Source organism: Labrus mixtus, chromosome 14 (assembly GCF_963584025.1).
Source record: "Labrus mixtus chromosome 14, fLabMix1.1, whole genome shotgun sequence".
NCBI lineage: Eukaryota > Metazoa > Chordata > Actinopteri > Labriformes > Labridae > Labrus > Labrus mixtus.
The window spans coordinates 18689900-18702261 of record NC_083625.1 but is presented as its reverse complement, the minus strand read 5'-3'; the positions used below and the strand labels follow the sequence as shown (position 1 = coordinate 18702261).

The 12362-nt window shown below is 39.5% G+C and overlaps 1 protein-coding gene across 1 annotated transcript; it reads right to left on the bottom strand.

The window, feature by feature from the left end:
• Positions 1 to 327: 327 nt before the first annotated feature.
• LOC132988743 (homeodomain-interacting protein kinase 3-like) lies at positions 328 to 4221 on the bottom strand. Its single transcript, XM_061056316.1, has 9 exons — positions 4117 to 4221; positions 3614 to 3796; positions 3343 to 3521; positions 3063 to 3183; positions 2612 to 2722; positions 2389 to 2469; positions 2150 to 2280; positions 1042 to 1171; positions 328 to 414 (listed from the first exon to the last, which is right to left on the bottom strand). Exons 1-9 carry the CDS (start codon positions 4219 to 4221, stop codon positions 328 to 330), a joined length of 1128 nt encoding a protein of 375 aa, XP_060912299.1.
• Positions 4222 to 12362: the final 8141 nt, after the last annotated feature.

The following is a 12362-nucleotide window of genomic DNA, read 5'->3' as shown; positions in this document are numbered from 1 at the left end:
CTCCTTGTTGGCTTCCTCAGTGTCCTTGTTGTCCTTGTTGTCCTCAGTGTCCATGTTGTCCTGAGTGTCCTCAGTGTCCTTGTTGCCCTGAGTGTCCATGTTGTCCTGAGTGTCCTCAGTGTCCATGTTGTCCTCAGTGTCCTTGTTGCCCTGAGTGTCCTCATTGTCCTTGTTGTCCTGAGTGTCCTTGTTGTCCTCAGTGTCCTCATTGTTAAGACTAAAAACACAAACACACATAGTAAGAGTTCTGTTCCGGTTACTGTCATTACAACTTCAAGGAATAATGTTTGATCCAGTAGATGTCGCCCTTGAGCACTAGCATGAAACCTAAGCAAACATTTGGCCACACCTCTGCCATACTGAGGCCTCCACTGTCCCCCAGCGACACACCTCCAACCCCCCATCCCCTCGCGTCTGCACGAATGAGTTGAGCACAAGCGGTGGACAAAATAGGCCCTTGGCTCAAGCTGCAATCACCTGTGGCCTGCATTGTTGTGTTAGAGGGCTAATGCTAACACACTTTAGATAGCTCGTAGCTTCACATTGCTTGTACATTTACATGGAATGACCGTGATCTGAAAAACCTTATAAATTTGTACTTTTTGATTCTATTGATCATTGAAAGAGTGGAGATTTCATTGTTATAAAAACAAGCGGTATCGACAAGTATTGAAGACGACAAATGTGACAACCTTACTGAAACATTTACATCAAAGTTTAAGAGGATTGGCATCCAAATATGGAAAAGTAAGCGTATCCATCAGGAATCATATCTGTTTTACTATCCCACAGCTGAAAAGAAGAATCTCACGAGTTATTGACTTATTTGCTGTTGTCTCATTTCTAGCTAAGATCTTAAAGTGAGAAAACTAAAACATGAGAGCTTCACTCCGGGCTCACACAGAGCGAAGACAGATGTTATCCTGTGGGATTGTATTATTATTGTTGATGCACAAGTGCTTTCACTGTAATGATAATAAAGAAGAGTTAAATGGTCTATATTTGTGTGTTTAAAGGTTCCTCTCACTCCTCTCACCTGACTGATGTCTCCTCTTCCTCTAGCTGCAGCGAGTTCTCTGGTTTTGCAGGCCGGACTTGGATCAAACCTGATGGAAAAACTGTGGGAGGTGGACTGTGCTGGTCTGTTGGAACTGGATCGATGCTCTTCTTCCTGTTGTGTTCAAACAATAACTGTCACACTGATGTAAAGGTCTAAATCGAATTCAGTCATTCCATAAGTTTTTAAGACCAAAGGCAAAGCTAATTTTGGCCCAATGTAACCTTGATCACAGGATTATTTGTGTTTGTATTCATATTTTATAAAAAAAATGAACACAGTCTCAGTGACCATATTGGAAACACTCAGATCAAACAGTTCTGGTGGTGGTCATCTTCTTGACACCACTCTGCACATCTCTGTCACTCTGCAGGAGGCCGTGTGCTGCTGAAAGAACAGACTGAGATCCCACCTGACTGGATCTCAGTTCTGGGGACTTGTTTGAAGAGGATCTATCCACTAGGGGGTTCTTTGAGAACTACACACCATAGGGACTTTTCTTTCTGTCTGCATTCCCACCGCCATGGTGCTGGGAGAGTGTCTGCTCTGAAGCAGGAGCTAAAAAGGTTCCTCTAAACAGGGTTCTAGGAACTTAAGGGGTTCATAGTTCCTGCGGTGTGGAAACGTTAAAATACAGGGAGGGTTCCAATAGTTCAGAGATCTATGAAAAAGTTCCTGCGGTCAAAATATGCCTACTGTCTCCCCCGGACTTCCAATCAATAAAAAATAAATAAAATTGTTTGTTTGCGATGTAAAAATTTACATTTTAATTTGGGACCTAATGGGGATGCCTTGGCTTTTGCAGCCTGTCTCAAGTGGACAATGGAGGAACTGCAGTTTTTTGCACTTAACAGAGATTGTTGCTTTGTCTGAAGTAGGAATTTCCAGTGAGGACCAGGCTTGCCAAAGACACCGGTCTCCAGAAAAGGGATTTATCATAAAATTTACACAGCTTGCAAATCAATCACTGAGATTATAAAACATTGAATAATAAATGGATAACTAGAAGTACTGAGATGTTTAAAAACATTTTGCCTGTACTGCACCCATCAGTTAGAAACTAAATCCACTTTAAAAAGTTAAAGTACTTACTGAGTGATGAAGGGGTGCTGGAGGACTTCATTGGGTGTGATCCTCTTGTTCTGATCCATCGTCAGCATGGCCTTCATTAGCTCGATGCACTGCTCGTATTCTGCAACCTCGACTGGGATATCGTCTGGAATCTAGTTATGAAAAACAAGGATCAATTCCACCATCAGTCAAGCCGTCATCCTGGTCATCCATTAAGACATAAAACTGACAGTGATAGTGCAAGAAGCTTCCCACTGTACCGTTTTGAGATCATCCAGAGATGAAAAGCATCGTTCCATGGGGGCTTGTGGAAGGAACTCTACCCCGTACTCCTCACGCGTCTGAAAGAAGGTTCAGTGTGTTCATATGAATGTTTCTCTTCCTAAATCTAACTAATCAACAGCAGTCTATAAACATAATTGTTATGCAAACCTTAAAGTATCACATGAGTTTAAAGAAAAAAAAAGAAACAACTTGTGGTACCTGGAACCTCCAGCTGTTGGACTTTGTCTCAATAAAAAAGTGATGTTTGAACACTGCGTTGTTCAGAAGCTCGTCTGGCGGCTGACCCAGGAGTTCAATCATAAACTGCAGCTGGAGAAAAAACACATTGATACATCAACAACAAGAACACTTCTCTTCTGGTCTACATGCTAATGCTAATAACTCCCACCAAAGCTAACAAACATAGTTCTCTGCACCACTAAAATCACATTACGTCCCTCTGTAGTACATGTTAGGTGAATCCCTTAGTTTTAGATTTGATCAACTGCTGTGTGATTGCATAAACGCTAGCTACAAGCTAAACCCAGGGTTTAGGAATATGTATTTGTGAAGTTCTGCTTTAACAAACATTGAGGAAAAAAACTACTAAACTAGACCTTAACAAGCATCATTAGTTGATAAAAGAGTCAAGCTTTGGTAAATGACTTACTGTTTCATATTCTTCACCCTCAAACAGGTGGCATTTGAAGAGCATGGAGAATAAGATGCAGCCCACTGACCACATGTCGATGGCCTCGGAAAATGGCAGGCCCAAAATGATCTCGGGAGCCCTAAATGTGTGGAAGAAAAGCGTTAGATAGAATCAATAACACTGTCATATTCCAAGGAGTGAACATGAAAACAATCATTTGGCAAACAATGGATTTTTCCTAATTGGGAACCAATGAAAAAGTATGCTGGCACATAATCAACATGATCTTGGATCTTACCTGTAGAGAACTGTTTGCAGCTCCATGCCCTGCAAGGCTGTAGATTTATCCATGGCCAAGCCAAAGTCGATAAGTTTAGCTCTTATGGGTAGTTTCTTGTCCACTAGCATTACGTTGTCTGGTTTGATGTCAGTGTGGATCACCCCGATGTTCTTCAGTGCTTTAAGCGCTGTGGCCATCTGCAAGAACAATACATGTACATGTCAGATACTGTACCAAGGTTTAACAGACGGTTACTTGTGCTTTCTATCTGAAGCTGCTGAATTCATACCTGTTTGATTATAGTCCTTGAGTCATCCAATGTCACATCATTGTTACATAAATGGTCATATAAGTTCACTTCGAGACTCTCAAAGACGAGCGCCTCGCCATTCCTTACACTAAAACATTCATGGAACTTGACGATGTTGTGTTTGTCAAGTTTTAGCCTCATTAACCTTCTGAGCATGGCCACCTGGGGAGAAAAACGACAAGATGTTCACCAAAGTTATAATCTTTGTGTAAAAGTCAGGAAAAACAAACATGAATGGCAAGGAAACTTTTTGCAACATGGGCATGTGAATGAAAGCTATTCTTTACTTCTGTTGGGGACATGGGGCTTTGAGTGGTCAGAGGACTAGAAAGGGGATTTATAAGCACAGTCCAGTTGCATAAGGTAACATTTGTTTGCCCTTGTGATCACTAAATATAACTTGTTAAATATGATGCACCAGTTATAAAATTGTCAAATCTCTATTTTATGTTGTGAACTTCAAAATCGACCAAATGCCTCACCTCCTCTCTGCAGCTGTGTTCAAATGAGGGGATCTTTATAGCCACAAGACTGTCCATGTCTCTTTCCAAACACCGCAACACTTTCCCGAAGCCACCCTGGCCCATGACTTTCAGGAACTCATATTTGTCAGGGAGCTCGTAGTATTTGTTTGAGAGATTTTTAGGTAATGCTTTTTTTACCAACCGATGATGAACGGCTTTTGTTAACATCTGAAAAGAAACAAGAGAAAATGAGAACAAAGTTACTTACAATCCAGTTTCATCTCATTTCATCTTTGATTTATTTGCTCATTTCAGTGTTTGGTTCCCACAAAATAAAACACAACATGAAATATTTTCTCATGATAACACTGTCCATAAGCAAACAGGAGCAGGAAGAAGAAAACATATAATACCTGCCCCCTTCTTAATAACAAAATATAGCCTACTATTGAAACAGAATAAGATGGCTAACCTCTTGTTTTCTTTTCTTTCACAAAACAAAAATAAATAAACAATATAGAAATAATCAAATACAATCATTTAGATTTACTCAATAATTTCATAATTTCCCAAAACTGTTTCTTTATATGTTTTTTTAAGTGTATAATACTTGAGCATAATTTTAAGTGATTTTTGAGATAATTCCATAATTTAACTCCATTTACAGTAAATTTGTTTTAATGTTGTGCGTGCATTGTCATTGTGAAAAAAACCCTGTTTGTCTTAAATCTGTAAATCTGAATATTGTACATTTCTTCTCTCTGTCCAACTCCAGTTTGGAATAAACAAAGAGCTCAGAAATCGAGCTCCATCGAGGAGAGATAACGAGGAACTTACCTTGATCAAAGAAGTTGATTTGCTGTCAATAGTTGAAATAACTTGCTGGATAACCTCAAAGCTTGTGATTTGTTCAACTGCTCCAAGTGAAATGAGTATTTTTTGAATCACCTTCATTCAGAACTTTTGAGGATTCCATAAGTCTTTGTGAGGTGGAGATCAAAGCCCACATTCTGAATTTTAGGTTCCCATGGCAACAAGTGGTTCAATGTAATGCTCCACATACTATAAGGGAGAGTCAGCAATAACAAGCTTTTAATTTAATGTACATTATGAAAAAGATGCACACTGGTGCTCTGGGTGTTACAGTTGATCTACTGGTGCAACTTAAATAAAAAGCAAAGTTGAAAAAATAAAAAAGCTTGTCCTGCGAGTGATGCTCTGGGCCAATAAAATGTAAAGGCATCAGGTGCTCTTCAAGAACAGTGGACAGAAGTCAAAATAGATTTGGTGGTCTCTGATGGTCTCACTAGCAACCTCCTCCATCAGTGTGTGAATGTGTAGGTGTGACCTACAGGTGTAATCACAGCTGACACATTTCAGTGCCCACTGTTTGGATGTTATTTCATTTGTCTGAATAATTAGGGCTGGAATATAGACAACTGAATTAAGTCAATCTATCGCAAATATTGAAAACATTGGTTGGTTAACCCTGATTTTAGACCCCTGCTCGTTGTTATCCAGACATGGTGATGAGTCTGCGTGTTATGCAATAGAAAGTTTTTAGAGATCAACCATTAACACAGGCATGTTGAATAAAGTACACTCGGTTTAGTCTCTTCTTTAAATATTGCTGCAGGTTTAAAGTATGTTGAATTAAGTGCTTTTTAGTTTAAATTGTCAGATGTTAACATTTGGTTGATGAAAGGGGAAATTATCACGTGCAAATACAAAGGAAACAGAAGTTAAATAGTAACAAATGAACAACAAACAAACATGCAAACTGAGCTAAATCAAAGTTGTTCTCTTCTTAATGTGAGAAAAACACAAGTTGGTTTAACAATACTATAATTAATCCAAAATACAATTCAAATTTGACACTTTATACAGAGAAGATTAATGAATGGATGAATGTGGAAGCTTTCGGACGTGTGCTTAGCTCGAAGAAATGAACACAGTCCATTGATGATGTGATTTGGATATTTCAATATGTTGTCCTTTGTGTCCTCATTGTCCTTGTGGTCCTGAGTGTTCTCATTGTCCTCAGTGTCCGATTGGAGCTCTAGGGCTACTATCCAATGTAGGGATAATTAATTATAATATAGAACGATTCAGTGCAATTCAATTCGGTCTTATTCGATTCGATCTGATAATCAAATCCAAAGTAAATTTGTTACTTTATGAAACTAAGGAAAAACAAATACGTCTTTGTGTTTATTACTCTCCAAGAGACATTAGAATAGATCTACTATAATCATCCTATCCTGGGACCACTTTTTGGGAAGTTAGCCTGGTTGGTATTTTACCCCCAAATAAGGCCTCCTCTGCACTCGTTTCCTCTTCAGAGAATGCAGTTGACAAATTGCTACAATTGGCTTCTGTACTGGATCTGAACATTTGATTCGCACACACAATACAACTCCTCCACCTCAGCAGTGAGCACGCCACTGCTTCAGTGAACTAGTTGGCAGAAGTGAGCTTTTTTGTCATCGATTCATTCCCCCCCCCCCCCCCCCATTGGTCGCACTGCCGTTATCATCCTCTGAAGGCAAAGAAAAAATCATCTCATGTTTTGCTGTCATTTTTCCCTACTTAGATAAAAACCTCTACCCCACATTTGGTGAGGCAGTTATGTAACAACATCTCATTCCTGGAACACTGTTACTGAAGTTACTTAAGTTAGTATATGCCATCGTTGGTGTCAAGGCCAATAAAAACACGAGTAAATCTTTAAAAGAATGTATTACCTAACACAGGTTTGAAGCAGGAACAAATGCTTAACTAAGATATGGTAAAAATCTGCATAAAAAGTTAAAAATTATAAATATAGTTGGTCGAGAGATAAAAAGATTATTCAAGTCAATCTGGTTCTTTCCTTTGAACAGTTCTCCATGAAAATAATTAGTGTTTAGGGCAGTCATGGGCAAACTACGGCCTGCGGGCCATATACGGCCCGTTGGGCTTTTTAATCCGGCCCGCCGAACTTGTCCAAATTATATTATTATTAAATTAAATTTTATTATAATTAAACCTTGTTCATTTTCCCCTGTAATGCCCGCGTTTCCCCAACAGATGGCACACCTCAGAGTGTGGTGTATTACGCCCTTCTTCACTTTTTCGCTTTGCCCTATGAACCCGTATGAGCCCTTCTGTAAAATCAAAAAAAAGAAAAGTGGACAGTGAATGCCGAGTGTTTAATACGGAATGGACAACTAAATATTTTTTCACTGAAGTCCGATCAACGGCTGTATGCCTGATATGCCAAGAAACTGTCACAGTTTTCAAAGAGTACAGTATCAGCCGTCACTTTGCTACGAAGCATGCTAACTATGCTAGCAAGCAGTTCATGCAAGAACGGGCGGCTACAACTCAGAGGTTGAAGGCAAATTTACAGACTCAGCAACATTTTTTTCACCAACAAACTGCGATTCAAGAGTCAACTACCAAGGCAAGTTTTTTGCTGGCATTCAAATTAGCAAAGGCTAGCAAGCCTTTCTCCGAAGGTGAGTTTTTAAAAGAATGCATGGTAGAGACAGCAGGTCTCTTGTGTCCGGAGAGCCAAGGCCAGTTTGAAAAAATCAGTTTATCACACAGGACTGTGACTCGCCGTGTGGAACTGATTGACGAAGATATAGCCAGCGAATTAAACAAAAAGGCTGAGTCCTTTAAGTTATATTCACTAGCGCTGGATGAAAGTAATGACGTAAAAGACACTGCTCAGCTCCTAATTTTTATCCGGGGGATTAATGACAGTTTTGAGATAACAGAGGAGTTTTTGACCATGGAGTCCCTGAAAGGAAAAACGCGAGGAGAGGACTTGTATAATCAGGTGTCTGCTGTCATCGAGAGAATGAAGCTACCTTGGAGTAAACTTGCCAATGTCACAACGGATGGATCGCCAAATTTAACTGGAAAACATGTTGGGCTGCTGAAAAGAATCCAGGATAAAGTGAAAGAGGAAAACCCTGACCAGGATGTTATTTTCCTTCACTGCATCATCCATCAGGAATCTCTGTGTAAGTCTGTATTGCAGCTTAATCATGTCGTGAATCCAGTTGTAAAACTTGTTAACTTTATACGAGCAAGGGGACTTCAGCATCGTCAGTTTATTATGTTCCTGGAGGAAACTGATGCGGATCATCAGGACTTACTGTACCACTCTCGTGTCCGCTGGTTAAGTTTGGGCAAAGTGTTTCAATGAGTGTGGGAGCTGAAAGAGGAGATCAGCGCATTTTTGGAGTTAATGGGGAAATCCGACAAATTTCCTGAGCTAAGCGACAAGAACTGGCTTTGTGACTTTGCATTTGCTGTGGACATATTTTCACACATAAATGAGCTGAATGTGAAACTACAGGGGAAAGATCAGTTTATGCACGACATGTACAAAAATGTTAGAGCCTTCAAATCCAAGCTAACTTTATTCTCCAGACAAATTGCAAACAAATCTTTCGCTCATTTCCCCACATTTGCCATGCAGAAAGAGGCGACGCGAAACGCCAAGAAATACATCAAATCCCTTGACGACCTGCACGGAGAATTCTGCCGTCGGTTTTCTGATTTTGAAAACATTGAAAAGTCACTTCAGCTGGTGTCCTGTCCCCTGTCAGAAGACCCTGAAACAGCACCACAGGAGCTGCAATTGGAACTGATCGATCTTCAGTCTGACTCCGTCTTAAAGGAAAAGTTCAACTCTCTTAAACTGAATGACTTTTATGCTTCACTTAACGAAGCCACGTTTCCAAACCTCCGGAGGACGGCACAGAAGATGCTGACTTTGTTTGGCTCGACCTACGTATGTGAGCAGACATTCAGCGTCATGAACATCAACAAAGCCCCTCACAGATCCAAGTTAACTGACCAACACCTCGGATCTATCCTGAGAATTGCCACTACAAAACTAACTCCAGACTTGCACTGGCAAAAAAGGGAGATCAACAACACTGTTCCCACTGAAGAAGAGTAGAGTTTCTCTACTGTGTTCATTAAAATTTAAATTAATTAATTGAATGCATTTGGAAATCAATTTGTACAATGAGCCTTGCATATTCATGCTTTGCTACCTGTTAAAGGCCAAATCCTTTCATGTAATGGCTTTTACATGTCATTTATATTAGTTCACTAGTGATGTGTAGTTCGTGAACGATTCATTCAAAACGAACGAATCATCTGGGTGAATGAACTGAACTGAATCACTTACTGAAAAGAGTCGTTCATTTCTCAACTTCAGTTGCGCTCTCCTCGCTCCCGTCTCGTGTCTCTCTCTCTTGACCGTAAGAGTCACTCAAAGTTCACTGAATGAACTGAACGAGAGCTCCGACGTGAATCACTGAACGAACTGAACGGGAGCTCCGACATGAATCACGTTCACTGTGATTGTTTTAGCAGCTTTCAGTTTGCAAACTGTAACTTTATCCAACTAAATTCTCAGCTCATTGGTTTATTATTCACCACCGGCTGTTCTCAGTACGATCGCGAGCAGAACTAAGCGTTCGGCCGTGTTTCAGCTTATTAAATTCTGATTCACAGACAGAGCTGCGGAGAAGTACTGAACGATTCGGTGAACGAATCTTTTGAACGAATCACTTTACTGAACTGATTGTAGTGATTCAGTACACTGAAAAGAACTGCTTTTCACATCACTATAGTTCACACAAACACTCCATCCATCTGTTCCTGGCCCGGCCACTCTGTCGAATTTTAGAACCCGCGAGTCAAAAAGTTTTCCCACCCCTGGTTTAGGGTGAGGCAGCTTTTAGTCTCTACACTCCTCAACTGTGGGACAAGCTCTTGGTTTTTAATATATTTTAGTATTTTCTTGTGTCATTTGTCTTTGTAAAGCAGTGTTGTTAATTAAAAAAAACAAACTAGCATGATTTTGAAAGTAGCATTCCCTCAGTGCTTCGTCAACACCCACCCACTCAAAAGACACGCCACTTACTTACATTCACGAGCGCCGCTGCTCCAGAAGCGGACCTCAGCTCATCGCTTGCATTGTGTAGAAACTATATCGTCTTCTGTCTCATTCAACGATAAGGAAACTCTAAACTTTATCACAATACATAAAAAAATAATGAAATAAAACGTGATTATTTTACTACTCACACCGGCCAACGACAAACTCACAGTATAAACTCCGTCATCGGTGACGCGCTTTGAGTGTGGGCTAGTTCACGCAAGGGGTAGAGAACGAGCATGCAGATATGATTGGTTCATGAGATTGGTACCTCGTGGCAGACATTGGTCGAAGTTTTTACATGCTTACAACTGCTACAGATGACAGATTTTCTTCATTCCTTTTTCAGAGCACATGAGTTATTAATTTCTGTCAGGACCTGAAGACAATTTCAAGCAAAATCTTAAAGAGTCTATCTTGAGAAAATGACCAACCCTGCCTTAAATGTTCCTAATGTTCTGTTTTGACTGTTTTTGTAAAGCACTTATAAATGATCTTTGTATGAATAGTGCTTTATAAATGAACCGGCTTTCTTTCCTCTGTTTGGACTGGTAAAAAGCTCTAGTGTGACATAGTGTTATGAGGCTGTTTCTTCTTTAAAATGTGCAAATTCCTCATTTTGAAATCACATTGATGATATAAAGAAACATCTAATTTGACCTGATCTATGTTTTTGTTCCATTGGTTTAAACCCTGCAGTTAAATATTCTGTTGAGAGTTCACTGAAAACTTAAATCCTCAAAAGCAGCCGCCATCCTGTTGCATAAGTTCGTAAAAGACTGTAAACACTGTACCGACGTCCATCTGTTTGATTTCCTCAAGCTATGTTATCAGGAATAAATAATTCACACATGGACACACACCCAAACAACAGTTTTGACAGTGAGATAAAATCGCCGCTCTTTGTTCAGCAGGTGGGATTTTATTTATCTTCATGGCTGCAGAGCTGTAACATAGGAAATTACAATGTAAAAGTCAGCAGAGATAACCACAATTAGAATGATACCTAACATCTGACATTACATTATGTAGTGTGGGCACAGGAACATATACAAATAATGAGACAAGCAATATTGGATTAGCATATTTCTTAGCTAGTGATACGTTTTCATAAAACACGTGATGACGCACAGTGCATGGAACCATTGTAGATCTCTTAGTCGATTAACCCAGTTTAACTGGATTAAAGGCACTTTTTCAGTTCCATTATGTTTAACAACATCTGCAGACAGTCGTATTGTGTGGCTTGACTATTAATTGTAATGGTGTTAATCAATGGTGGATTGTTTTACTGATTTATCCCTTTTACTTCTAGTTCAGGGTCATTTGGAGTACAGTATTTATCATCAAACATTTCCAGATAAAGAGAACTCGGACTACTAAAAGGTAGAGCATAGTGCATTTTGTCACTGTATGGGTTGTACTTTGGCAGGGTTTGGACGGCTGTGGGTCAGTGGTAGAGACGCTTGTTTCTGATAAGGTTGACGGTTCAAACCCCAGCTCCTGCAGCCACATGTCAAAGTGTCCTTGGACAAGAAACTCAACCCTAAATTACTGCATCAGCAGTGTGTGAACGTGCATGAATTAGTTAATAATACTGATGGTGACTTTACATAGCAGCCTCAGCCATCAGTGTGTGAATTGGTGACCTGCGGTGTGAAAAGCGCTTTGAGTAGTCAGAAGCATAGAAAAGCTCTATACAAGCTCAAGTGCACTTACCATTTAAATGTTATTCATTAGTTCTAAAAATATATATTTGAATTGCACTAATTGTGCTATTTTTTCTGCATTTTTATTTGTCTCTGAAAAAAACAAGCAGCAAGAGAGGGGCTTAATGTCCGATTGATTTTACAGTAAAGTCACAATACATAAGTGCTAGGTAGCTCATTGGTCCTTTCATAGTTGGGGGAGGGCCATAGTAGAGAGGAAAAAGAGAAAAAGGTTCATTTTGATGTAAAAAAGAAAAAGAGTGTGGGTAGATTATTTTCTGATCTTATCAGTCACAGATTTATTTTGGTTTTGGCAGTAAATGATGGATCATTTTATTTTATTGTGTAATGTCTCAGAAGACAAATTCTGAAACAAATCACCATCCCAAAATCATACAGTTAGATAAAATATAATGAACATTGCCAAAGCTGAATGCAAACCCTCATTTATGTCACAGACCGGGGGTTAATTATAAGCTCCAAAATCTTCTCAATGAAGAAAATTTCATATTTGATAAACCTCTTGTTGAATAGATAGAACCAAAAGCTATATAAAGAAAGTGATGAACATAAATGCATTTTTAGTTCAATTCAATAATAAGGGC